The sequence below is a fragment of the Chionomys nivalis genome, chromosome 21 (assembly GCF_950005125.1).
Source record: "Chionomys nivalis chromosome 21, mChiNiv1.1, whole genome shotgun sequence".
NCBI lineage: Eukaryota > Metazoa > Chordata > Mammalia > Rodentia > Cricetidae > Chionomys > Chionomys nivalis.
This window is the reverse complement of record NC_080106.1, coordinates 4760046-4788018: the sequence shown is the minus strand read 5'-3', so window position 1 is coordinate 4788018 and position 27973 is coordinate 4760046. Positions and strand designations below refer to the sequence as shown.

The 27973-nt window shown below is 51.8% G+C and overlaps 1 protein-coding gene across 3 annotated transcripts; it reads right to left on the bottom strand.

The window, feature by feature from the left end:
- Positions 1-889: 889 nt before the first annotated feature.
- Positions 890-26415, bottom strand: C21H1orf198 (chromosome 21 C1orf198 homolog). Of its 3 annotated transcripts, XM_057754228.1 has the most exons (5): positions 25421-25788; positions 24986-25295; positions 14393-14443; positions 4220-4744; positions 890-3620 (listed from the first exon to the last, which is right to left on the bottom strand). In XM_057754228.1, the coding sequence occupies exons 4-5, from the start codon at positions 4736-4738 to the stop codon at positions 3564-3566; spliced, it is 576 nt and encodes a 191-aa protein (XP_057610211.1). In that variant the 5' UTR covers positions 4739-4744; positions 14393-14443; positions 24986-25295; positions 25421-25788; the 3' UTR covers positions 890-3563. The 3 variants fall into 3 exon arrangements, with proteins under 3 accessions (XP_057610211.1, XP_057610209.1, XP_057610210.1); XM_057754226.1 differs by lacking the exons at positions 24986-25295; positions 25421-25788 and adding an exon at positions 26050-26415; XM_057754227.1 differs by lacking the exon at positions 24986-25295.
- Between the last annotated feature and the right edge of the window lie 1558 nt (positions 26416-27973).

Sequence of the window (27973 nt, the reverse complement as noted above, 5' to 3'; positions counted from 1 at the left end):
GCAAGGCTCACTGGCTGTGGGAGTATGTAAACCCAGCTGCAGAGACACAAGAATGGGGACCAAGTGGAGGAGACACAAAGCCAGAAGCACCAGCACATGAACCTTGGAGCCATTGCCACCTGACCAGGGGTGAAACTAAACGTTGTTGTAACAGTTACGGCCTTTGTTCACCCCTGAAAAGCCTGCTGGCTGGAGTTTTTACAGTGTTGGTGCATTGACTTCTTGGATCTCTAGCTCTCTGAATAAAACTTGACTTCAAGATCCATTCCTGCCTCTGCCCACTGGCATTTGTGGTGAGGAGCGGCATGAATTCTAATGTTTGGGTTACGTCTCCAGGACAGCCATCTGTCTGCTGGGGAAGGTGTACCTGGACTATTACCTCCACTAGCTGCACAGGGGATGGTGCAGACTCTGCCGGGCTGCCTCCCACTGGTGTGAATTTTTATTGCATGTGGTCGCGGAGCCATCACCTCTAGGCGTGATACGACTATTGATGCCACAGAGCAGGAGACCATAGCCCACGGGAAACTCGAATACGGTAGGAACTAGATATGAGGTCACAGCAAAGGGGCAAACTGAGGTTCTAGTGGCCACTCCCTCCTGGTCTTGGAGGGGTCACTAGGATATATAGGAGGGAGAGGTTGACTTGGGGACTCTTCAGTGGTGGACCTGCAAGATAAGCCACCATGCTGAGGAAGGAACCTCCTAGTTTTAGGGACCATTTTGGTAAGTAATTGGATGATCTTCTCTTTGGTCTATTAGTGACCTATCGAGGGTGAGCAGATATTTCTCGACATCTTCCTAGAAAACACAATTTGGCATTAAATTCCTGCCACCCTGCTGAGCTTCCTGAACAAAGCAGAAAATGAAACAGACCCAACTCTCATTTTTAAAATGGCTTTATTAAAGGCTAGTAGTATAAAATAGAACAAAGTTACAAGTTGTCATTAAGAATCTGCCATTCTGAAAATATGTATCAAAGGAGAGGGCGGTGTAAAGAACAGAAGGCCACTCCTGGCCCTGGCATGAAGGCCACACCTGGCCAGGAGGCCGGCTCTGCTGCTCCTAACGGGAGCACGTCCAAGCCAGGAGGGCCGGGGACTCAGGGACAACCCAGACAGGCAGAGTCTAGGTTCCTGAGAGCTTTTGTCAAATATGGCCACCAAGAGCAAGACACAGAGCCCTGGAGCTGCCTCCCAGGCGTTGAGCCTAGGTGTGTGGTGAAGATCAAAATCATATACAGGCTTGAGAGGAAGAATTGCTTTAAAGGGATGGATGTGTATCATCATGATGACGGAGGAAGAAAAGGTGGAAAATACCTGGTTAATCTCCTGGCCACTGTCACATAGTCCCTGGGGGAGACCAAGAAGCCAGCTTGGTGGTCTGCCCAGGCACAAGGACAATGCCCAGGTCAGGTGGGTCCTTTAGGATCCCTTCTGGACCCCCTATTTGGGACTTCCCACCTGTTCTTTCTGTTTGTTTGCTTTTTTTGTTTTTGTTTTTTCAAGACAGGGTTTCTCTGTGTAGCGTTGGAGCCTGTCCTGACACTCTATAGACCAGGCTGGCCTCGAACTCACAGAGATCCGCCTGCTTCTGCCTCCCAAGTGCTGGGATTAAAGGTGTGCGCCACCACCGCCCAGCTTCCCAACTGCTCTCGGAGGCCTCCTTGAGAAACACCATTGTGCCTACACTCAGCCTTCCCCGTGTTTTCACTAGAGAAACTAGAAGGGAATCAGGAGAATTGGGGAGAAGGGGAAATGTCTGCACAGAGAGAGAGCAGCCATGTTACGCTGGTCAAGGGCCAGGGTGAGCCTTCGCCTTCCTGCTGTGCCCTTGCCATGGACCATAGACCTACACGGAAGGAAAACGTGCACAGATGTGAAATCAACCCACTGCACTGGGGTGGGAGGCAGGCACACGGTAGCCATGCTGGACCCCCTGAAGAGTCAGGGCCAGCGTGGGCTGCACCAATGGTGGCTTGTGAGTTATTTTCATCCTCGTTGTGCCAGAACCCTTTCTTCTCTTCTGCTATCACGGCACTACAACACTATGGACTGATAACTGGTCAAAAGCCACCAGAGGACGGCAAAGCCACACCCTAGGGACCAAGGGAAGCTCAGGACATAAGCTAATTGGCAGGTATCGCATCAACATTGGCTAAGTACAGCTTTGGCATGTTTTCCCAGGGGAAAAGACAAGGGTGGGGCAGTTGCTGTGTGCGCTCTGCCTTGGTAAGCAGGGTCTAATAGATATCCAGGAGCTAGTTCAGAAAGTCCTGTGACGTGGGCATTAAGGTCACACCTTTCAGTACCGAAACCAGGTGCTCGGAGGCGGGGGCTCATTGAGATTAAGGCTTCAGGTGAAGAGAACGGAGTGACGGCAAAGGGTAGACTGTGCCACCCAGAGCTCACAGATCTGCTTGGCGCCTCCTGCAGATGCATGGGGTCCAGGGGCCGTGGCAGGGCAGCGGGGAGGTCAGGGAGCAGATCTGGGTGAGGCTCATGTTCCTCACCCAGCCTTGCTGCTGTGAGCTCTCAGGGCTGCAAGGGAAGTTTCTGGAACCATCAGGAAGGCCTCTTTCACTTGAAGGTGGTCAGGTCTTGAGGAGAGGCCTTCACGATACAGCTGACCAAACCGGGGTAAAGAACAGCCAAGCCTTCCAGTCTCATGCTGGAAGGTTCTAACACAGTGAGTCAGAAGAGCTCTGCTCTCCAGCACCGCCGCCACAGCCCTGACTGCTGGAGAGGACAGGACTGGGACACTGGCAGGACACTTACAGCATCTTCAGAAGAAAATCCATAGACCAAGGAAGCTGCTGCAGCCACATATAAAACAGCGAGACGCTGATAGAAAACCTGCCAGCAGGTAGGGGCTTTCAAACAACCAGAGCTCCGAGTAAGTCACCAGGACAGCTTAGCGGGCACCTGCCACCACCTGCCAGCAGTCTGTTTCCTAGAAGCAGGGGCGGAGAAGGGCATAGAATGCCAAATGTGGCTTCAGCAAAGGGAGGGTTCCAGGCGAGCCCATTTTTAAAGATGAATCTTCCACAGCGACAGTCAACAGCCCAGCTCCACCCAGGGAGCCCCCAGTGAAAAGGAATGGGGAGGGCACAAAGAGAAGGTCGCCTGCAGGGCCCTTGGTGACTTGGTCCAAGAACCTCCTTGGTGGAAGAAGTGGGGTGGAGCCTGGGACAGAAGTTTTATTTACAAGGCTTACTGGATTCTTGTCTTTAAAAATCCCAAGTGTAAAACTTGTTATCAAATCCTTGAAAATAGCATACTTATCTATTTGGTTTTACCAAAAAGGGAAAGGAAGGAAGGGAGAGAGAGAGAGAGAGAGAGAGAGAGAGAGAGAGGGAGGGAGGGAGGGAGGGAGGGAGGGAGGGAGGAAGGAAGAGAGAGAAAGAAAAAAAAAAGAAAGAAAACCTGGCAACATTTCCTAGTTCCTGAAAGACTAAGAAAAGGGCAGAGGAAACAGGAAAATACACAGGCAGAGCTGCCTTCTCCTCCGAAGACCACGGGGGCCACACAGGGGCTCTTGGCTGTGTTTCCAGGTAGCACCGTCTACCAGTTGTCCAGAAAATCAAAGCCCGTCTTTAGGAGGGTATTACTTGAGCCGATCTGCAGAGGGACAAAGGTGAAGAATAAGACATGGGCCTCCGTTCCGGCCACAGACAACCTATATACAGTACTCCATTTAAAATGGCCCAGATGAAAGCAGCTGCTGCCTCAGGGGCCCCTGATCTCAATTTACCTCAGTGCCAGGGACCAGAAAGCTGCACAAAACCCAGTGCAAGTGACACTCTTGCAACACCAGCATACACAGAGCAGAGCTAGTTCTCCGCCGGCACCCTCCTGCTTCCGACAGCATTATAAAGTGAACAGACACATCAGACACCCAGCCCATCCCCGCTCGTGTGCGTGCGTGTGTGTGTGTGTGTGTGTGTGTGTGTGTGGTCTACCCTTGGCCAGGAATTTGCCAAGTAGGCTAGGCTGTCTGGCCAACAAGCCCAAGGTTAGTTACACCTGTCTCCAACTCCAATCTAAGTGTTGGGATTATAAGCCCAGATATTTTTTAACATGGGCTCTGGAAATTGAACTCAGTGGAGGAGAAGAAGACCATGGGGACATTGGTGGCTGTCCCGTCCTGTGAGCTTCCTTGGATATCTGTGAAAGAATGTGCCCCCCACTTCTGATGTGGACTTGACACCACCACCCACCTGTGCAAACACAGGCTCTGAGAACAGAGCGTCGTCTTCGTCGTCCTGCTGGGTAGTGGGAGGTGGCGGCTTCTCTGGGGACTCAATGGGGGTAGCCTTGGGCAGCAAGCTGGCAGGGGCTTGCACAGGCTGGGGCACCTCTTGCACTGTGCTTACACTGGAGAGAGTTTGCTGTTCTTGGGGCAGAGCCTTGACCTCCCTGTCTTTTGTGATGGGTTCCTGGCGGTAGCAAGCAGGCATGACTTTTTCTCCCTTCTCCATGGACTTGATCTGGCTGGGTGTCAGAGATTGGAACTCGGCCTCAGGCCCCTCCCTAGAGCGCTCAGCGTTGATCTTCCAGAAGGACGCTTCCTCCTCTTTCCTCGAAGGTCCTAGGGCATCTAGGCTAGAGGATCTGCTGTTCTGGGCAGGCTTGGCAGCCTGTGTGCCCTGAGGAGCCTTGGCCAGGGGCCTGGGATCACTGGTCACGGTGGCTGTGTTGGGCTCCTGGATGGATAAGGAGGAGATGCTGAACTCCATCTGACTCTGTGGGGAGACAGAAAGGAAGAGACACATGAGAGCAAGCCTCAGAAGCCCCTGGGACAGACAGCCGGCTCACACTCCCTCAGATCTGTGCAGACACTGTACCGACATAAGCTGAGAGCTGTCTGGTGGTCCCAAGTGACGATTTTCAAGGCAGTCCTTACTGCCTACCTGAAACACATCAGGAGCCATGAGGCCAAGCCCTGTCACAGTGAACTCTAGCAGCTCTAAGACCAGAATCACAGCGATGATCAAGGGTCCCTGTTGACTGTGAGAGCACATGGCAGGGCCCAGCATGGCTCTGACTTCAGGAGGGGTTGCTACAGGCAGGTGAGGAAGGCTGTGTGGGTCCTCAGGGCATCAGATTCCTCAGAGGGAAGGAAAGCTACGCAAGCCCAGTCCATACCCCGTGTCACCACGTGCAGACTGACCACTTTCCTGACCCACATCTGTCAACCATGGTGACCTCTAAAATCCTGCCACTGAACAGTCCTGACAGAAATCACTGCCATGGAACTCTGAGCCTTCCATCAAAGGGGAGCTAACTGCAGGCCAGGTCATCCCCACTCTGCAGAACTCAGCATTCCAGCATTCTTTTTTTTTTTTTTTTTTTGGTTTTTCGAGGCAGGGTTTCTCTGTGGTTTTGGAGCCTGTCCTGGAACTAGCTCTTGTAGACCAGGCTGGTCTCGAACTCACAGAGATCCGCCTGCCTCTGCCTCCCAAGTGCTGGGATTAAAGGCGTGCGCCACCACTGCCCGGCTAGAACTCAGCATTCTTGATCTCAAAACTGACCCTGAAAATTTCAATCCCCCATCATTTCTACCACTTTCTTACAAAGATAAAATAGCAAATGATATTACAGAAAGCTGGGAAAGTAGAGAAAACTCAGAAAAATCAGGCATAACCCCTCCCCCTAACTATTTTTTGTGCCACAGTTTCATACATGTTAGCTGTGACCTTGTCAGGCCTGCAGTGTGGGATGTCGCTTCTCCAGCGCACTGTGAGCATCTTTCAGCTCTTTCTTGATCGTCACAACCTCTCTCTCTCTCTCTCTCTCTGTGTTTGTGTATGTAGTGTGTACACACATTTATGCAATGGGTGCGTGCACGTGTGTAGAAGTAGCGGTCAGATGCCCCTCAGGGGCCAGTGTTTATAGTAAACTCCACTGAGATAAATTCCATCTTGGAAGGACTCTCCTCGAGACTCAGGAAGTAAACACCTCAATGGCTTTAGGAAGTATGGATCTGATCAAATTCACGAGGCCCCTGCCTCCCAAACAGACATAAGCAGTGAGGAGCTACTGAGAGATCAACCGAGCTCCCTGGAAGAAATGTCCGCCAATCTTGAGCTGCCCGCGGGCTATGCAATACACTTCCGTTTCCAGCATTGGTGAGCTTCCTCCTATGCTGGGATGCGCTCTTGGGGATGCAGTTGTCTTTAAGTTATTACTGCACCTGTAAGTGACACCCCCCCCCCATGCTCTTGTAAGTCACGCTCAATAAAACACACTCGTTCACCAAGTTGGACTTTGGTGGTATCCCTACTTTGTCTGCTGTTGGTTTCCTGTCTGGGGTGAGCAGACATTTGTTCATGTGTTCCCAAGAATAACGCTATACAATGGCATCCACTTTGTTCTTTGATGCAGAGTCGCTCTCACCGGTCAGAAACTCAGAGGCTAAGCTGGCTGGCCGGCAAGCCCCAGAATCAGTCTTCAGTGCTGGGAAAACAAGTGCCTGTCACCATGTCAGAGTTTCCCATCTGTGTTCTAGGGGGTCCCACTCAGGGTCTCATGTTTGCAGGGACTGACAGCCATCCCCCAGCCCACCGCCACTGCCTCTGTGAACACTTCCCTCAGTGGCTGTCCTGCAGCCGACCGCACATTCTTCAACAGTTCACCCCCGCTGACCCGGGCTCCTGCAATCCAGGCCGCTGAGATTCTTTGTGCACATAGCTGCCCTGTTCGGGGTTAGTTTCTTCAGACTTGCAGGAACAAAATGTTGAAAGGCAAAGGCTTAAACTCTCCATGCGTGGTTTCAGATGCACACTGTCATGCTGCTCTGCAGAGCCGCTCTGTCTTATGCCCAAGCTGTAGTCGTTTCTGGTCAACAGAGCTGATCATTTTAACCTGCGTTGACTCCGAAAACACCAGGACACACAGGGCAGCACCTGGTGAATGGGCCAGTCTGTCTCCTTCCTCCCTCCCTCCCTCCCTCCCTCCCTCCCTCCCTCCCTCCCTCCCTCCCTCCCTTCCTTCTTTCCTTTCTCTCTTTTTTAAAAGGGAAGCAAAAAAAAGTAGTAAATTAACAGACAGTGGCACCAGGTAAAAGCACAGGGGAGAGGGAGTAGGGAGAAGATGGTCAGGTTTCCTGTTCCCTAGACAGTTAGGGTTTGAATGGCAGGGTCCTTGCAGTCGGAAGCAACTTATCTAAGCCTCTTAGTGAAGCAGAGAGGGCGGGGACTGGAGACTAGGACCTTGAAACTTCCAAGATGACTAGGAGACGGTTGGCTCCAACATGGGGACAGAAGGCTGGGAAACCCTCGCCATAGGTCTTTCGCAGTGAACCTGCCCGTGGCACTGTGCAGAGGTGGTGTCCTGGAGTGCTCCATGGATTGACATGCAGTTCTGCAAACCATCAAACCATCGGGTCCCTATCCATAAGCAGGGATCTTAGAAACGGAACACAGCCCTTCTTCTGTATGAGCCCCAGGCTCAGGGCAGTATGCCACACATTCCCTGGACGGGAAGCCAGCAGCTAGCTGCCCTTGGCCTAGCGATGAAGAACACAAGTCTAAACCAAGAGCCTAGGTAGCCTGAAAATGCAGCTTCCCTAAGAAACAGCCATCCCTACTTCAGCTGTGCAAGGAACCATGGATCCAGGGTGGTGGGTTTATAGGAGGCCAGGCTGCCATACTGGAATTTGTGTGTGACCTCTGGAGAACTCAGCAGGTCAAGGGGAGGAGCATAAGTTCCAGCCTAGGCTTTTATATATTGCCACCAGCAACCCCTCAAGGAAAAACAGGGAAAAGGAAAGAAGATGGAGGTACAGAGTGATTACTTTCCCTGGGGCACTAGCCTACTAGGAGACCCTGCAGTTGAAATCCCTGGCTGCAGGGCTAACACACAATGTCATGGAAAAAGCAGGCTCTTTTTTTTTTTTTTTTTTTTTTTGAGACAGGTTCTCACATAGTCCGAGGCAGCTTCAATCTCTATGTTACTGAGGCTGCCCTTGAATTCCTGATCCCCCTGCCTCTACCTCCTGAGTGATGAGATTACAGGCATGTGGCTCCTCATCGTTCTCGGGATCATTTCTAGGTCCAGCATTCTGAACACTGCCTATTTCCAAATTCCCTAGTAGGACACAAAGACACTTGGTACAAACAGACATGATCGTTCCTTAAGTAAGCAAACTGCTAAAAATAACTTGGAAATGCCAAGTCTCAGAGAACGGTTGGCTGTGGTCTGGAAACTGTAGAGTAAGGCACACAGAACCAGTTTTTTGTTTTGTTTTTTTCATTTTTTTTGGTGGGGGTGGGGAGGCTTCACCGCTCTGATGGGGTCTTTGCTTAGAAGACTGTGAATCGCAAAGCCAGAGACGTGTGGGTGGACAGATACTGAGGAGGGAAGCCGAGTTTGGGATCCAAGGTTGTGTGACTGCTGGAGCTGACGGCCACTCCCATCCAGTCAAGGGTAACCAGATGCTCTGCAGCTTCCCAGTGGGAGGTGACATCAACTTAGAAGGAGCATGCTGTCAGGAGCAGCTATCTACCTGCATGCTTTGGGGAGACAAACACAAGAAAACACAGTGGCATACCCTTTTATTCCAGCACTGGGGAGGCAGAAGTTGATGAATCTCTGGGAATTTGAAGCCAACCTGGTTTAAATACTTGCAAGTCACACAACAGCTTCCTGGGGTGGGGGTGGGGGATGCTGCAAAGGTAGAGGGCGGATGGGAAAGGGGGGGAGATGAACGGGATTGAGATGCATCATGTGAAATCCACGAAGAATCAATAAAAAGTTACATTTGAAAAAAGAAAAGAAATTACCAGGTCAACAAGCCACAGCAACACCTAGTACCAAAAAACAAACAAGAGAAAGGAGTGAAGGGAGAGGAAGAGGAGGAGGAGGGAAGGGAGAGGAGGCAGCAGCTCCTAACCTATCTACCCCTTCCCCAATGTTTTCTTGATCCTTTGTACATAAAGTGTGATGGGTTTCCTCCTTGTTGGTGAAGGGCCTCTCACTGCCCTATAAGAGAAGGTTGTGAACCAAGATATCCAAGCACTATCTGGTAGCTGGGAGGGGAGGAGAACTTCTTCCCTGTCCCCATCTATGTTGGCTCAGCTGAAGAACCAAAGAATGGGCTCAAGGAGGCCATGTGAAACTGCAGTGCCACTGTCCCTCAGGGGTCAGTGACCCCGAGTTCCAATCTGCATGTTTCCCTCCTGGTGTGCTGGGAATTAGCCCTTCTTACAGCTGTCTCTCAAGACTACCGATACAACCAGACAACTCCAGGCTCACAGGAGGTGAAGAGGGCAGAGCTTTGGCAGTCCCAGGACGCCTAGACCCTGTGAAAGCTTCTGGAACAGGGCAGTGGCTAGACAACAGAACCCATAGGGAGCATCACAGCTTCAGCTCTGGGAGCCAGAGGGGGTGCTCTGAGGAACACCCACAGTGCAGCTCTCCTATGCCAGGTTCAGTCTGTCATAGGTCCCACCTAGAAAAAACAGGGCCCAGAGTAAGGTAAAAGAGAGCTCAGGACCTGCTGGAAAGCCACCAGTGACACCATGACCACCTGTCCCTCGATCCCAGGACAGAAGTCAGCTGACTTTACCCTTCACAGACTTGGGAAGATCAGTCCACAAGTTTTAATTGACTGGGCATGTACTGCGTGCCTGGCATGGAAGCCTTTCCCAGAAGTGGCAGGAAATCACTGCTCCTTTTTCATTACAGAAGAGCCAGTCCGGCAGCTCACCCAACTTTTCCAGAGACTGCACTGGCTTCAGAGGCCAGACCAGACCTCCACCTGGGGCCCATACATGCCAAGGTGGAAAACAGAAAGACTGTGGATGCCGGCGACAAGGCTTTCCAAACAGCCTGTCACTTTCAGGCCTGGGCAAGAGGTCATGGCAGCCTTCTCTCAATGCCCAGGCTGCTGAGCCAGCACCGCAGAAGTAAGCTGCATCAAAGGTAACGGGAAGGGGCAGCAGCCACTAGATCACGGCTATGGCATGGTAGATCACGGCTATAGCATGGTAGATCACGGCTATGGCATGGTAGATCACGGCTATGGCACGGTAGATCACGGCTATGGCATGGTAGATCACAGCTATGGCATGGGCTGCAGGTAGAAAGGGCCAGGGCTCAGCTCAGCATCTTCTGTTATCACGGAGGCATGGACATAAAAGAGGAAGGCAAGGGTCTCCTCAGCTCACAGCAGCACCCCCTTGCCCTCTGTGCCCTGGGCTCCTGACTTCTCTACAATCCAGTCCGTCAGCAGAGCAGGACATCGGTCAGCCCATGTGGGGAACAGAGCTCAGCTGGCCACATCCATTCTAAAAACAGCAAGACCACAACAGAGCCCAGTGTCTGTTTTTATGCCTCGCTCACTGGAAAGGAATGTGTGATATTCAGCAAAGGGGGGGGTACATGCCGCGGAAAAGGACTGTTTGGTTTGGCAGCAGCTGGCAAAGCTAAACTACCGAGGCAAAAGCCACGCACACACGGTCAGAAAGAATCGGAAGAACATCTCCATTAGGCCGCCAAATGCTTAACACGGGTTCTTCCTCCTGCCCTCCAAGAGATAAAGGGGAGGAACCTGAACAACTCTAAGAATCACAAAATTAGCAAAGGGGCCATCTTATAGAAATGAGCCAGCAAGGACGGGCAGCTTGGAACACCCACCTCACACCCTGAGGAATGGGTCCAGACCTGGAGCTAAATCACACACGCCCCTTGTTCAGAAGCCCTGAGGTAGGCACCTACTCATCCCTCAGTCAAGCTCCAGGGAAGCAAAAACCCAGTGTCAGCGTGAGACCCAGAAAGCTGCAGGCAGGGGGTAGCCAAGGCTCAGGAGTTAATGGTAAGGGACACATGAGTCTTAGCCCTCGGGTCTTGTCCTGTGACAGGGACAGACATCCATGCCTCCCTAAGACCATAATGTGGAAGATGGACAGTAAAGGGGGGCGGGCACAACTTAGGCAGAGGACTTCCCTGTTCATCTCCTGCCTGGATGATCAGAGATGTAGGCACTGTGCTCAGCATAGTTCTCACGATGGTTGGGACAGAAACGGGATTTACAGAGCAGCTGGAGTGTGGGGGCGGGGTCTTCAAGAGAAGGTGGTTAGAATCCAGCCAAGACACTGTGGTAAGGGAGGACAGTTAGTGGAGTGCAGTGAGGGGCTGGGGGCTTCTGGGAGCCCTGTAGGAGCCTGGTCTGGGGGCAGCATTGTGGCCACCGCACTAAAGGAGCGGTACACTACTCCACACTCAGGGAAAACATTGGAGGATCTAGGGCAGAAAACCACAAAGCTTTCAGAAGGGGAGTCAGGACAGCCCAGAGGGATAGAGAGAGGGAAGAAAGGGAGGAGAGAAGGCAGCCATTAAGTAGGGAAAGAGGCTTTTCTAAGATGCATTGGCCCAGGCACTGCAGGGGTTACGCTGTGATGGGATTGGGTTCAGCCTATAGGGCCATGCCCTTCAGAAACCAACTAACATTAAGGAGGTGCATGCAAGACCATGGCTTAGAAGAGGCCCCTCAATCTTCTATGGGCAGTGACATCTCTGAACCACAGCCAGCAGGCACTCCGCTCTCTAGCCAGATGGTGATGTGACTTGCTCACCTACGGCAGGAACAGGAGGAGGAATTCAGGTGTGTGCATGAGTTGTGGGGAAGGACCTGGTCTGGAGGATGGAGGGGGTGCTAGTGTGTATACGGGGAGTGTGTGCTCACAGAGGTGTTTTGTCCTCCTGAGGAAGGCCTGGAAGGCCCCCTGCTCTGAACGGTTCACCCAGGCCTGAACATCATGATCTAACTCCCCTTAGCCTCCTTTGGACCTGAAATAGGTGGCTGCACATTAGTAGAGACAGGCAGACAGAAGCCAGACAGCTCGAAGGGAGAGGGACCTTGGGGACGGGTCCCAAGGGCCTAGCTTCCCCATACACTCTCCAACTTGTCTGTAGCCCACACAGCCTGGGAATGCAAGGAATCTTCTCCATTCCTTCCTCCCTCCTAGTCTGGGGCCTTCTGGGTGCTGGGTTCTTCTTCTGGAAACATGGGAGCCTGAGAGAGGAATGCAGCAGTCCCATGGGCATCCCTCCTCCCCAGCTTGCCTGCCAAACTGATAGATGAGTGGAAGGGATTGCCGTGGTGACCATATCCCTGCGGGGATGTGCGGGGCAGGACAGTGGAGGGGCTGGGAGTCACTGTCGGAAGTGGAGGAATGTGCTTGCATGGTGGGAAATTTGGATGTGTTCATTAGCTTGATCCAATTATTCCTACAACACATGCGAAAACCAAAACAACTTGTGCTCCGTGTACACACGCAAGTGTGTAAGAGAATGACAGTATGGGAGGTGGACACCGAGGCACAGCCATGTGAGGGCACTAACTGCCACGGAGCTGCATGCTCAAGCTGAAGAGACAGCTCAGCAGTTAGGAGGGTGGACGGTTCTTTCGGAAATTCTGTCCCCAGCACCCACGTCTGACAGCTCACAACCACATGTAACTCTAGCTCCTCGAGGTCCAACTCCTTCTTCTGGCCACTCTGGGCAGACGCACACATGTGGCATACAAACATATACACATACATTTTTTTAAAAGAAATTTTTCTTGGGGGCTGGAGAGATGGCCCAGTGGTTAAGAGCATTGGCAGCTCTTCCAGAGGTCCCGAGTTCAATTCCCAGCAACCACATGGTGGCTCCCAGTCATCTATAAGGGGATCTTCTGGCACACAGACAGAGCACATATACATCAAATAAATAAACCTTGCAGAAGATGCTTTCTTAAGTGGTTAACTGGGGCTGGAGAGACACCAATGTGAGCACAGAGACCTAAGGCTGGTCCCCAGAGTCCATGATTACAAAAAGAAAAACAGCCGGGCGGTGGTGGCACACACCTTTAATCCCAGCACTTGGGAGGCAGAGGCAGGTGGATCTCTGTGAGTTCGAGACCAGCCTGGTCTACAAGAGCTAGTTCCAGGACAGGCTCCAAAACCACAGAGAAACCCTGTCTCGAAAAAAACCAAAAATAAATAAATAAATAAATAAATAAATAAATAAATAAATAATAAAAGGAAAAAAGAAAAACATGAAGCTGAAAGGGATGGCTCCAAGGTTAAGTACAAGGGCATACTACTCTTCCAGAGGACCCGAGTTTGGTTCCCAGCAGCCACCTGGGCAAGCATAACTGCCTGGAACTCAAGTTCCAGAGGATCCAAAATGCTTTTCCGGCCTCCGTCAGCACCTGCGCTCACACCACAAATGCACGCACACTGAAACACACACACTAAAAATAAACTTGAAAAGAAATAAAGTGGGAGGAGCGATGTACACTTGCTCCCCAGTGCAAGGGAAGGAGAGACAGGGGGAGCCTGAGGCTCTCTGGCTGCCCTGAACCTGCAGATTCCGGGTCACCAAGAGACCAAGTGAGTGGTACCTGAGGAACCATACTTGAGCTTGGCCTCTGGCTTCCACATGCATGAGCACACACATGCACATACACTAGAGAGTACGCACACATGTGCTCCGTATGTGTGACTCCCCAGGTTCAATGCCCAGCACCCCTCCTTAAAAGCTAAGCTACTAAAATTTACATTATGTGAATTTTATCATAATTAATAAAAACTATAGGCTGGAGAAGAGGCCTCTCAAGGTCCCTTGGAACTCCGCCAGTGTTCCCCAGCCTTGAGCCTCCTCCTCCACAGGTCCCCTGGGTGCCAGGGTTAGCTGGGGCAAGGCCTATGATCAGAAGCAATAGAGAAGAGTGAAAAACTAAGAAACAAGGCTTTAAAAATATCTGTGCCCCAAAAGTCTACTCCACACACAGCTGTCTCCTCTGCAGCCCCATCCACTTCAGAGACAATCGTGACCTTTCACCTCTCCTTGGCCATATGACACTTGCTTCTTTGTGGTCTTGCTGCTTGCTGAGGTCCTTCTCCTGGACAACAGGGGAGATGGGGGCGTGCCCTGAAGTCTGGCTTGATGCTTGGGCAGTGATGACAACCAGTATATGAGTGGGAGACCAGGGCCCATTTTCCACGTGTGCACGTGAGTCTGCGTATGTGTACATGCACACGAACCAGCCACAGCCGGCTAACCTGGGGCTCTAAGCTGTCTCAAGGGGCATCTGCCACCAAAGTGCCAAATACTGGAGGATGAAGTAGGAAGAAGGAGAAGTCCCCCGACAGGGCAGGCCTCACCCAAGATGGCTGGAACTCATGGGATATAGTGGGAATGACAGGCCCACACACAGGTTCAGTTCCCCAAGCCTCCCTCCCCCAATACACACACTTTATCCTACCAACACGGGCTGTCAACTGCAGCCCAGCATTAAGGACCACACATAGCCCTCTGCACCCATCAAATGTTGAAAGAAAATGTACAGGTCTTCATATTTTCAAAGGGGACAAAATACATTTGAATTTCATTCAACTTACCCTTGTTTCCCAGGAAAATGGGGCCGAGTGCTCATCTTGCCAAGTTATGTCCTGAAATAAAAATTTAAGAATAAGTCTGAGGCCCAAACTACGCCAACCCTGTGCAGACATCCACCCAGAGCCATGAGGGAGACAGACAGACAGACACACACATACACACGACAACTCGAGGACAAATGAAGGTCTCAGTACTTGACAAGGCTAGCACTGGGAACTCCTGCAGCCCAGGCTGCTGGTCCTCTCCTGCCAAACAGGCATCGTAGTGAGCACGAGACAGGAGCTTCAAGAAATGGGATGGCACTACTATCCTCAGAAAACAGGGTGGAGTCTCAATCCAACCAGGGCAAACTATGATCTGGTGTGAGGACACAGCCTTCTGAACCTGCTTCCTTGCTTCTGTGAGAGACTCACACACCTTCCGGGCTTGCTGTGAGGTTGTAGCCTGGTATCTTGTGCAAAGAACACATCCAGCAACATACCTGTGCCCACCTCCCGGCCGTGTGAAAGGCACTGGTAGCCGAGTCAGGGGACAAAGCATCAGCGATACGAGTGTCTGATCTTAACACGGCTGACGCTGCTCCTGACTCGGCTCACACAGTGTGGCAGAAGATCTCTTCCGAGCACTCACTGGACTCAGAGCCTGGGCTTGCAGGTCCTGTCTGTTAACTTGAAGAAGGGGCTTAGGCCTCCTCTTCACCCCACAGGGTACCTGTCTGTGCCTGACTGCTCTAAAACACAGGACAAAATTTCACCTTTTTAAAGACAGTCTCACGTATCACAGTCTGGCTTCAAATTCACTACGTGTCCAGGGATGACCTTGAACTCCTGATCTTCCTTTTTCTGCTGTCCAAGTGCTGAGGTTATAGGCGTGTACCACCATAGCTGGTTTAAGTAGCGCAGGGGACTGAACTCAGGCTTTATGCACGATAGCAAGTTTTGCCAACAGATCTATGTCTGAAAGTCCTGATAAAATACGTGAACTGAGAGTGACATTAATTCTATGTTCAGCTCCCTCTGTCCCCAAACAACTCCCACGTGATTTGTATCACGCCATGGAGGACCCAATAAAGTATGCTCCTTGTCACCTAGCAGCCACGTGACCTGGCTCCACCCTCCACAACGAGAGCTGCTGAGCTTCAGATGCTGACAGAGCCCTGCCCCAGACCAGCCTCACAGATGGCAGGAACTCCTGAAGAATGCTCGCAAGCACAATAGTCATCCAGACTGCAAGCCAGCTTTCCCTGGGCACACCCCTGCTGAGCTGGGAAGAAGCGGAGGCTCAGTTAAGAACTATAACAAAGGTGGCGGTGGCGGTGGTGGCTCTGGGCAGTTGACAGCCTAAGAATGAGGGGGATGAAGAAACTTCACAAGGCATAAGAACACAATAAGCCCTTTCCCTGCCCTGTCCCCAGAGCTGGAGAAACCCAGGTTCCAAAGTTATGAGATCAAGACCCCTGTGCAAGCTAGGTCCTCACACACTGCAACCCACACACCTCACACATTCCTATTCCCAAAGCACCCCAATGTGGGAAGTGAGACCCTGGTTCTTCTGGGATGGAGGCCCAAAGAGTAAAGCTGCCATTTTGGATAGAAAGTCCCTTGCACTGGGGGATGAGCAGCTGGTGGCTGCACCCTAAGGGCTACCCTCTCGGTGACTGCCGGAACTAGGGGCTGGGCACAGCAGGAGGGGCTGCAAGTTTATGCTCAGGCCGTTTCCTCCAGTGGGCGTGCAAGAACTGCACACTAACACTCGAGAAATCCCGTTCCTGTGAATACACGCTATGCCAAGCCCACATCACAGAGCGTACACCCCCAGACCTGGGTAGGTGGCAGCAGTAACGTGGGGCCAGGCATTAAGAAAGCCCAAAGGCCCCTCAGCTGTGCAGCTAATACAGTCCTCCCAGACTGCCGCTGGTCCTGCACAGTGGTAATGCAACCTTGGCAACACATGTTGGGGATCTTGGCTCCAGAACTGACTTGCACTGCTTCTTAAGAAACATCTCTGTATGTGCATTGGTGTGTCTATGTGTGGATATGCACAAATGAGTGCAAGTACCTGTGGAGACCAGAAGAGGGTGTCAGACTGGCCTGGAGATGGAGTCACAGATGGTTGTGGGCCACTGTACGTGGGTGCTAGGAATCAAACTCAGGTCCTGAGCAAGAGCAGCAAGTGCTCTTAACCACTAGGCCACCTCTCCGGCCCGCTTGGGCTATTTTGCACTGCACAGTCGTCAGGCAAAACTTCTAAAAATGAGAACGGGGTCACTGCATTCTGCTCTGGAATTTCAGCTAAATCCCAGTTACTTCCAAAGTCTAAATTCTGTCCCTCCAAACATGGCCATGTCTATCAGGAGGAATGTTGAGTCACCGCCTGGGAGCGACAGCTGCAACTGGGGCCTGTCCTCATCTCTGTGGCCGCTGGGGAAGGAGACAGGGAGCCTCTGAAATTCTAGGCTCTTGGGACACTATGCGCTCTTCTCAGAGGCAGTAAGGCAGACAGCCTTCAGGGGGAAGTGGAGCAGGTCAGTGGAACAGATACTGCTTATTCTAGGGGTGACCAGGAGAGGTGAAGGGCATTGCCTGGCTAATGCCTTTTTCCCCTGAGGCCACCAGCCCTGTTACTGGACGGAGAGGAAGGATGTAGGGATCCCAAGGGTGGGTGGGAGCTATACCCACTCCTGTGTACCCTGGCCTGACTTCTGATTTCTGTAAAGTCGATCTCTTTGAATCTCCAAAGGTAAGTCAGAGGCTCCCAGCTGTGGGAGGCAACAGAGAGCGGGTCTCCAGGAAGCAAAAGTCAGGGCCCAGGGCTCCGTGGGTCAGAGCCCCAGGGTCACTGCCCACACTTCCTGGAATTCCATGGGGGGTGGGGAGTCACAGGCAGGCAGAGGTCACTGAGATTTCCCCTTAACTTAGTGTCAACAATCTTTTGTTTGCTTCAGCAAGAAGCTTAACCAAGAGGCAGATTCCTTGGATTTCTGCAATTCTGAGCTCATAAAAAATAATAAAGCACTTAGCAAAAATAAATCTGCCAAACAAAAATGTGACGGGGGCTCTGTTGTCAGCAGACAGTGGCTGTGCCTCCAGCCAGAGACTGTGCTGGCATCGGCTCAGGCTTCCAGGCTGCCAGCACAAATGGCAGCAGGATCTCAAAGTGGCAGTCCCTGCTCCCACACAGAGACACACTCACTTACACAGACAAACTCACACTCAAAGGCACACTCCCATACAAACATATCCTCACATACAGATACATTCCTACACACAGATACACTCCCACACAGATGCACTGACACACAGACATATACCATAGATGCACTCATACACAGACATACACAGATACACTCATACACGGATATACACACATAGATACTGGCACATAGATACATCTGCATGCAGATAGATGCACACAGACACACTCATACAAACACTCACAAGCACAGACAGACAAACACACAGAGACATATTCTTGCAAATATAGACACATGCATGCGCATGCGCGCGCACACACAGCATTTCCCCTTTTTCTTCTGCTTTCACAATAACCAGGAAGCAACCAAAACATAGCCAGGTGCAGGCCTGCAGTGGGACTGAGCACTTCTACTCCGGGACTGCTGGAGAGCCCTCTGCCTGCCACCCAGGCACCCAGATCAGACAGCAGGACAACACAGGTGGCCTTCACTCCGGCCAACCATTACCCTCTGCGTCAGAATCCTATCTGAAAGAGACACAGGCATGGGAAGTTTGGCTGGGCCACTGTGGAGCACGCGTGAGAGTATGCATACCACACATCACCAAATGAGAACAGAAGCCACAAGAGACACAGCTAAGAGGACACAGAGCACGGAAAATCACAGAAAATCACGGAAGGGAGCAAGCAGTAGTAGGTACACACGACAAGGGGGCTGCTGGTCCTCACAAGGGCTCCAGACAGTCACCAAAACCAGCTACCATCTCAGGTGCATCTGCTGTCTGTTAAATGCTGATTCCACTCAGTGTCTCCAAAGGAAAGCAGCGTCACTACGTGTAATGTAGAGAAGTAGATTCTTTACATTATGCTAAGTGGAATGAGCCAAACACAACAACAAGAATATTGTTTTTATGGCCCCATCTACATGCAACACTGGAGTATGGACACTCATAGCGACAGAAAACAGAAGCTGTCAGAAGCTGAGGTGGGCTGGGGGAACGGGCAGTCATTGTTAACCTGCACTGTCTTACTGCTTAAAGGATGAGAACACAAGCAGCTGGGCAGGACAGGATGGTTTAGCATCAATACGAATTCAATCCCCCAGAACATGTTATGGTTAGAAGAACCAACTCCGCAAAGCTTCTTATGGACATAAACACTGGCACGAATACTCACATACATACATCATGTATATACACAAAAATAATAACTTAAAAACAAACAAAACACGGCTGGGGCCAGGCTTGGTGGTGCATGCTGTTAATCCTAGCACTTAGGAAGCAGAGGCAGGTGGATCTCTTTGAGTTTGAGGTCATCTTGATTTACATAATGCCAGCTGAAACTATTACAAAGAGCAACCCTACCTCAAAAACCAAAACCAACCAAACGCGGCTAGGTACGGCAGAGCACGCCTGTCATCCCGACGCTCGGGACACAAAGGCAGGAGGACGGTGAGTTCCAGACTAGCCTGAGCCATGACAAGACTGTGCCAAGAATAAATAACTAAATAATCTGGACCTGGAAAGCAGGAATGCTGCACACACTTGGAGTGTGTGGGATGACGTTGCTCACGCAGACGTGGCTGAAATGGGGTCGGGGATGGAGCTCAGCTGGACATTCCCTGGAATGTCCAAAAGCTGTTTGTTTGACCTCAAGCACTTTGACCTTCAGCACAGTGCCGACAGGGTGTGACCGAGGGGCGAATAGGGAAGGAAAAGTAGGAGGGTCAGAAGTTCAAGGCCACCCTCAGCTATGTAGAGTTGGAGGGTATAATACAATATGCGAGATCCTGTCACTTAAAATAAAAAGGAAAGCTATTAACATAAGATGGGTATGGCTCACATTTGTAATCCCAGTTCTCAGGAATTAGAGGCAGGAGGATCAGAAGTACAAGACCATCCTCAGCTACAGAGTGAGTTCAAGGATTGCCTGGGAATCGTGAGACACTATCTTTTTTAGTTTTTGAGACACGGTGAGTCTCTCTCTTTAGCCCTGGTTGTCCTGGAACTTTCTCTGTAGACCAGGCTGGCCTTAAACTCACAGAAATCCACCTGCCTCTGCCTCCCGAGTGCTGGGATTAAAGGCGTGCACCACCACAGCCCAGGCAGAGACCCTGTCTTAAAGAAAAAGAACTTGCAGTGGCAAATTGTGAGCTATGTTTATTGCATAGCAATAAGAAGGTCTTGGAAAGACAAGGAGGATGTGAAGATGCTAATTACTAACGAGGAGCTGCCAACCTGGCAGATTGCAGTCCACGATTCCAACTCTCCTGGGACAAAGATCAGAGATAGTGTGGCCAGGTGTGTAAAAGCCACCTTGTGTGCAAAGACCCTCTACAAACACTGCCCAACCTCCTATAGGCTCACTCTACACATCCCTCCAAGGTAGTTCCAGGGCAAATGAGTGGCCTCCTAACCCTGCATGAACATCTTTGTTCTTGGTGGCATTTGAAGATTACACTGACCACTACAAAGTGTGTTCCACCACAGTGTTCCAGAACTACAGTCCCTACTGCCTGCCAGCAGTGCACACCCTGACCACAAAGCAGACACATCTCCGCAAGGGCTGCCTGGTTTCCAAGAGTGGGAACCCCAACTACTAAGTCCCAGAAATAGGGCTGGTTTCCTTGGTGACTCGGAAGCAGCGTCTGCAGTTACAAGGTGCCTTGGGGACCACAAATGGTCACTATGTCTCTAAAGCCCAGGATCAGGGGCGTTCCCAGGGGACAAGCCATGACACTGTGGCTCAGGCTAAGAAATACTGTCAGCCAGAGAAAGCAAGATCTGACAGTAGAGCCTGTGGAAAGGAACAGAAAGTTCCCTGTGTTGACAGCGGTCACCCTTGGGTTGGCGCTGGGTGGCCTGAACACGCAAAGACACCCAAGCCTGTCTCATGACTCAACAGTAGGATACTAAGGACAGCTCACAGCTCCTTCAATTAAGAACACCTGCTCCTCTTCCAGAGGCCTGGGTTCAATCCCAGCATCCCCATATTGGCTCACAAGCACTTGTTGCTCAAGTTCTAGGGAGTCCAACACCCTTCCCAAGAGTCTGGGCATGAGGGTGCATAGACACACATGCAAGCAAATCATCCATACACATACAAACAAAATAAAATAAAAACTAAAAGAAAAAAGCATTAAAAATAAACAAACAGTGACGAGGGCCAGTGAGACGGCTTGGTGAGCAGAGGGACTTGCCAGACTAGCCTGGCCAACCCGAGTTCAATCCCCAGAACCCACACACAGGCAGAAGGAAAGCAATGACTCCAAAGTTGTCCTCTGACCTCCACCCATGTACTGTGTAGATACCCACGCACACACATCATCCTCCTGTATATGAGAGAACTTGCTTGGATACACACACGCACACACACACACACTACAACACATTAATTAAACAAACAGGAATGAGGCTGGGGATGTAAGAGACTCAATGGTAGAGGGTTTTCTTGGCATACACAAGACTCTGGGTTTAATCTCCAGCATCATAAATAAGTAATTAAATAAATGAACAAGGGAATGAAGTGATCATTCTCTGATGTCCACAGTGGTAAACCACAGCAAGCCCAGCATGGTGTGGCACAGGCCAATAATCCCAGCTATTTGGGAGGCAGAGACAAGAGGATTCTAAAAGTTCAAGGCCTGCCTTGAGTTCAAGTCAACCTGGGCAGCATAGCAAGACCCTGTCTCAGACTAAAAGGGTAGAAAAAGAAAGTGCTGGGTCATTCATAGCCTGGTGGTAGAGCACTTGCAGGGAGCCCTGGGTTCACTCTCCATTTACAGAACAAATAAAAAGGATGGGGGCTTGAAAAGAGCCATTAAAATACTGCCTTTTCAAAAAACAACTGCCTGTTTGTAGCAACTGGGCACACACTTACAGAAGAGGTGCTGGTCTTAGGCTAGCGGTCTTGTTATCTCTGCTGAAGTGAGGGTCCATAACAGGGCGTTCAGAGCTGCGGTTCCAAAGACAGAACGCCCCGGTGACTTAGCGTGTGACAAATTCTCACTAGGGTCATAAGTTCAGAATCATGGGCATGGGCAGGGCTAGGGGTTCTCTCTCATGGTGATTAGAAGGGAGAACAGACTGGGAGGAGGGGGAGATCAAGGGACCAGCAGAAATGTAGCCATCTCTCTTATTTATCTTTGAGAAGTGGCTATATTCTTCCAGCACCATGGGAACCTCTTCCTTGGAGTGACTCCTGTCAATTTAAAAATGACTCCAAGACCGCCCTTGTGCCTCTTGTACTCCCAGAAAGAATGACACAAACTGGTCCTCTCATCTCTGCAAAACCAGTTTCCAGGCTGCCGCTGGGTCACCTCCCATGGAAGCCTGCAATGGAGGCGCCCAGGAGGGAAGCCACAATTGCTGGTTCAGCTCCGGGCACCAGGCCAAGTGCTATCAGGCTGGGGAACCATCAATCAGCAAGGAGAACGGGAGGGACAGGCCTAAGCCTCCCTCACAGCCTGCGGCATCTGGATGATTCTCAGTGCTAGCATGGCCACCCAGCACAGGGTCCGGGCAGAGGGACTCAAGAGGCCAATGTACCTTGTCATCGTTTCTAATATACACGTGGATATGCCAGCCAGGAGGGAATGGTGACTCACACACTCCACCTTCCTTGAAAACCAAGTCCAAAATTCCGAGAAATCAACTCCCAAGTCACTCTCCCCACCCGCCAAAATGCTGAGAGCTGGGACCAGAACTCAACTGGGAGCATGTTCGCTGCACACTCAAGAGGACCTCATTTACTCCCAAAACACTGGTAATACGCAGGGCATGGTAGCACACATTTATAATCCCAGAGCTGGGGAGGTAGAGACAGAATTCCGGGGGCTCGCTGGCCTAGTTGAACAGGCAAACCATCAGCTAAACAGAAATTCTGTCTCAAAAAACAGGTGGACAGCTCCATCCTAGATTTGGTCTCTGCGCAAGGACGGACACACACACACACACACACACACAGGGTCGGGGTGAGGGAGATTAAAAAAAAAAAAAAAAAAAAGGTGCTTTTTAGGTAGAAGAGGAAGAAAACCCCTCTCATGTCCCAGACCCAGAAGTCAAGCATCGGGCCAAACTCACACCCAACAAAAAAGAGAATTCCAAAAGAATCGGGGGGGGGGGGGGGGGGTGTCGGTCCTGAGCAGAGAAGGTAAGAGCACTAGGAAGGCCTCTGGTCTACAGGACGTGTGCAGTAGAGGCAGCTGTTGCCGAAGCTGCAGGCAAGGCTCAGAGCTAACTGGCTCCAGGGTCTTAAAAATCCAGTCTCTTGAATCTAGGTCAAAGGGTGTGGGGCTGGCTGAGCCTCTCCATCCCTCCTGCCCGGATCCACCATGGAGATAGGTGGTAGAGGAGGGCAGATGCCACAGAAGCTAGGATTCACCCCGCAGGAGCGCCCAGCACCTCTGCAAGGGTCTGTCTGGAACTAAGAACATAGCAGCTCCTGGAACCCCGGAACTCACCAATGTGCTGGGTCCTGCTGGGTGTGGCTAGGAGTTGGGGTTGGGGACAGGAAACAGACGCAACCAATTCCTGAACATTCAGGGTTCTAGGTTCATTGGGTTGTTTCCCATGACAACAGTAAACAGGTAATCCTTTCTCCATGAGAAACCTTTCATCTCTCAAAGAAAGCCTTTCCCAGAACTTTGGCTGAAAGAACAAACCTTCCAGAGAAGGGAGAGCTGGCAGCCTAATGAAAGCGCCCATTGGAAAGCCTTAGTGTTCTCAGGAAAACTCGCAGGCCGAGGGAACATCCCCAGGGGCCTCGCCTGCTCCAAACCATGGATTCCACATTGCCCTTCACCCTGCCAGAGGGGCACCCTGTGCTGACATGGCCGGACTTGAACCTGGAACCTGGGCCTCCAAGCCCTCCTCCTCTTTGCTGCTGTAGAACATTGGTGAAGGAATTAAGGCAGCACTGGTGTCGGAGCAGGAGGCTGGCAGCCTTGAACAAAACCAAGTTCTCTGCCCATCTCCGCTGAGATCTGTCCATAAAGCCGTGATTTTAGCGGAGCTGTGAAGGCTAATAGGGGTTGGGGTGGCGGGTGGCGGGGCTCAGCCAGGATGCCTCTAGTTTCTATGAAGCCTAGAAAAATACTTGCTCAGTTGACTCCCAAAGTAGCTAAAATATTGTCAGTCCCGTCTTTGTCTCAACATCAAGGCAGAAACCACAATCTCTGCAGGGGACCAGGTTAAATTAGCAAGGCAAGAGGGGATGTGAGTTCTGCCCAGTCATCCAGCTTTATATGGAGATCAGGGTAAACACATGTGCACACACCGAGGCGTCACGTTCCTGCCCCTGCCCTATGTACACAGGCAAAGGAGCCCCTACTACATCCAGAGTCACCAAGACCTATGATCACTAGTCTGTAATTAGTTCCTGGAAGACATAAAAATGAGTAGATGATACTAAAAATAATGATGGCAGTTTGAAAAAATGACTAGAAGGTGTTACTATGAGGAGTACAATTACTATCCCTGGCAGCAGAGGCCGCGACCTAAGGAAGCAGGCAGCGTCCTGTAGGGTAGTAAGCAGAAAGGGCTCTGGAGCCCTGGTTTGTTTGGTTTTTTTTTTTTTTCTTCTCAAATTTGGGGTCACCTATGTGGGTATCAAAACACCTAGCTGGGAGTCACCCCACTGTATCCCCATCTGTCAGCCCTGTGGTCAGACACTAGTCCTACATGAGACTACTGACTGACTTCAATTTGACGCCAACCTCTCACTGAGTAGTGGAATTTATGTCCCCTGTGCAGTTAAACCTCACACGACTGCAGGAAAAAGAAACATCGATGTCCTACAGACCCTGCCTAGCACTCAAGGCTGCTTGTCCATCTGCCCGAGCGGTGTCGCTCAGGGACTTTGAAGGTGTGTGCGTATCCTGCCCATTTGCACTGCGGAGATTCAGGCTGGGCGCTATTGAAGGGCACATGGAGAGCTAGCTCAGCACAATGTTCATTTGGCACAAAAGTTGGGTATGAGTGTAGGCCAGAGGTCAACATTAGGTGTTGCCCCTCGGGACTCTGTCAACCTTGTCTTTGGGGACAGGACCTCTCGTTAGTCTGGAACTTGACAAATAGGGTAGGCTGGCTGGCCAGTGATCCCCTGGGATCTGCCTGTCATCTACTTCCCAGCACAGGAATCACAAGTATGTACACCCCTCCATGACTGCTAGAGATCCTCCCACGCACGGCAAGTCTCCACTGACAGCATCTCCCCAGTCCCCATTTGCTCTAAACCATACCAGTCTACAAAGGCAGAAACAGGGCAGTCTGGCACCAGGTGGGCACATCTCTTGACCCTGGCTCCACCGTGGCTTGGCCTTTTGGTATGTTCAGGGCCAGTGACAGCCCATCTCTGGCCTTTGCTAAGCACTGACCGGGCTGCTTCCTCTTAGATTTATTTACCTGAGACGCTGCCAAAGAGGAACTGCTTGCCCGCTCATCACCCAGATCCAAGCGCAAACTCTGTCCACGTCTTTATGGAGATGCATATTTTCACAATGAAATGTTTCGGCTCCAGGAATATATTTTAAGATTTATATTTTCATCTCCTACCACACCCTTGTTTTTCCTGGCAACGCCCTCGGAGTTTCAAGTGGGACGGATGGAGAGCAGCAGGCAACGTTGGTGGACAGTTCTGCCCTCACAAGTCCCTGGCAGTAAAGACGGTTTGTGACCACAAGCGTTCTTTGTAGTAACAAACATCGATGAATACCTGGCCGGAAAAATCTCATTCTTGACTCTATCCCTTCCACACGGCATAACCTCCCCCCCCCCCCCCCCGAGGGGAATCCACAACTCTCCTTGCCCTCCTGGAAAACTGCTTCCACCCAAACGTACTTGCACAGCTCTGGCTGCTACTGATTTTGTCCTTCACAACAAAGTTGAGTCTCTCTGAGGTCCAAGTACATACTCTCGTGGCACAAAGGGCTTCACAGAAACCGTCCCCAAGTAAAACACCAGGTTTCTGAGCAGCGCAGACTTCGGAGCCTTTGTGCCTAGGAACAGGGTCAGGCTGGAGCAATTTCAGCAGTTTCTCTCCTCCCCGGCGCCTAGAGCCCAGGCTCGCAGAAGTTATCTCAACTTCTCCGGTGTTTGGGTGGGAACCGGGACTCACACGTCACACCCAAACACAACCTCCATTGTGGTCTCCCGGGGACAGATCCCAGGGCGGCGGTGCCTGGCAGTCCCACCTCCCCCACTGAGTTCTGAACCCTTGCCGGCCCGAGGGCCTGGCGTTCGGGAACGGTTGACATTATTCCCGTTTCACACCCGGAAAACCGAGGTTCTAAGTCGACAACCCAGCAAGGGCCAGGCTGCTAAGGGGCAGAGACTCATCAGAGCCCAGGTTCGCGTGATCTCCTCACGACCGTCTCTACTTTGTCTGTAAAGGTCCCTTCTCCCGGAGAAGTCTGAACTCCCCCTCGCCGCCCACTCCGCCCTGAGCGGCCCAGTCCCGCCGCACCCACCTCGTCGCCGAAGCGCACCAGCTTCTGGCCCGTGGGCCCGCGCAGGCCAGGGAAGCGCGCCGGGTCCCCCAGGTCCCCCGCGTCGGCAGCCGGCGGGGAGCGCGGCCCCACCAGGCAGCGGTCGATGATTTCGTCCTGCTGCGCGGGCGGCAGCCGCGCCCACTCGGGCCCGTACTTCTCCCTGATCTTCTCCTTGTCTTGCATGATCTTCCTAGCCATGGGGCTCAACGACGAGAAGTAGGTGAAGCGCTTCCGCTCCCGGTCGTCCAGCGGCCGGTTCCCGCTCATGACGGCCGAGCGCGAGGCCGCGATCGCCGCCGCCATCGACGCCATGCCCGGCCCGCGCGTCCCGGCCCGAGCGCCGCCTCCCGGGCCGCCCGCGCCCCGCCCCGGAGCTCCGCCCCCATCTCCGCCCGGAGCTCCGTCCCTACCCCACCCGCTGCGCCTGCCTCCGCCCCTGCCTGAGCACCGCCCCAGACCTTCCCGGGACTCCCTTTCCCCGGGCCACCTCTGCCCCACCTGATACCGGTCCGGACCTCGAATCGTCCTGAAGTCCCGCCTCCACTCGGAGGTCCATCCCCACCTGGAGTCCCGCCCCCATCCCGAGCTCCTCAGCTCACTGCCCTTCAAATTCCTCACAGTGGGGGCGCTTTCCCGGACCCGGGGCCTCGCTGGGGCGGCTACTGGGTCTGCAATCCGTGCGCTGCAGTTGGAGATAGCTACTGGGGTTAACCCCAGGCAAAGACCGCCATGGCGCCACGTGGCACTGATGACAAAGGAAACTTCTTCCTGCACGTGCTCAATCATCCCGGCTCCTTTGCGCTCGCTCTTGCGCATTGCATTTTCGGGTTTACCCCTTGTTTGCTAGACCATCTGCCACGCTGAGCTGGAGTCCAGGCGAGGGCACTGACCCACCACCCATCAATGAAGTGACGGGTCCCTGTCCCTGGTAGTCTTCAAGAAAACTTCCGTCGAGCCTGGCATGGAGACACTGACTTGTAATGCCAGCACTGGGCAGGCCTAGGCAGGAGGACCACGGCAAACTCAAAGCTAACCTGGGTTATATAGCGAAACCCTGTCTTACTACCACCATCCCCACAAAAAGAAAGAATGCCCCCTGCTAAAAGAGGCAGCATGAGGGAAGTGCCCCAAGCTCCAAAGGTCTTTCCCTTTTCTGGAGAGCTACACACAAAGACCTCTCCATGCCTGCAGAGATTTTGCTTTCTGTGATGCTTGCCACCCCCCACCCCTGCCCTCCATGTTAATTAAATCTCAGGACTGGACTATGTCTTTAAACATCACTCAGAGTCCTAAGCATAATCAAAGAACTCTAGTCAGCAGATTCTGGTCAGTGTGAGGAACCTATATTCCCGTCAATTTAAGGGAGGGGCAAACCAAAAGTTTAAACTTCCAAAAATGGCCAAGCTAATCCTGGAATCTCAGAAATCACAGGAACTCCGGGAGGTTTGCTGTCTGCAAACAAAGTGAAGAGGATGGAAATTTTCCACAGGGAAGCAGAGGACATGGATCCCCAAAGGGGGCCAGGCTTGCTCGCCATGCTAGTGTCTTTGCAGACCACACAAAGTTACACAGGGCTGTGGAATGTTTGGGCCCCCACCCCACTGTCTGATTTTCACAAGACTGTAACAGGTCCCAGGTAAGCATTATGTCCACTTCTGAAAAAGAGCTAAATACCCATAGTTGCCTCCAAAGTAGCCCGTGCCTACCACTAAAGGTAAGTGCAGAAATAACTCGAAAGGCCTTGATCTAAGTGGAATGTCACAGAGGCGGCAGACTCTGTAGTAAAAGATACCAACCACAACCAAGAATCTTATCAGGGTAGTGGGGATGTGGCTCAGTTTGCAGAGTGTCCCATATGCATCTGAGGTCTACCTCCAGTAAACTATAAATCAGGCATAGTGAC

Excerpts from the sequence above, each read along its gene's own strand:
- C21H1orf198 (XM_057754226.1), bottom strand. The coding sequence starts at position 26,382 with ATGGCGTCGATGGCGGCGGCGATCGCGGCCTCGCGCTCGGCCGTCATG. Across the intron at positions 14,444-26,049 it reads TGGTGCGCTTCGGCGACGAG|GACATAACTTGGCAAGATGA; the intron begins GTGGGTGCGGCG and ends TTTTTATTTCAG. Across the intron at positions 4,745-14,392 it reads CATTTTCCTGGGAAACAAGG|AGTCAGATGGAGTTCAGCAT; the intron begins GTAAGTTGAATG and ends GTCTCCCCACAG.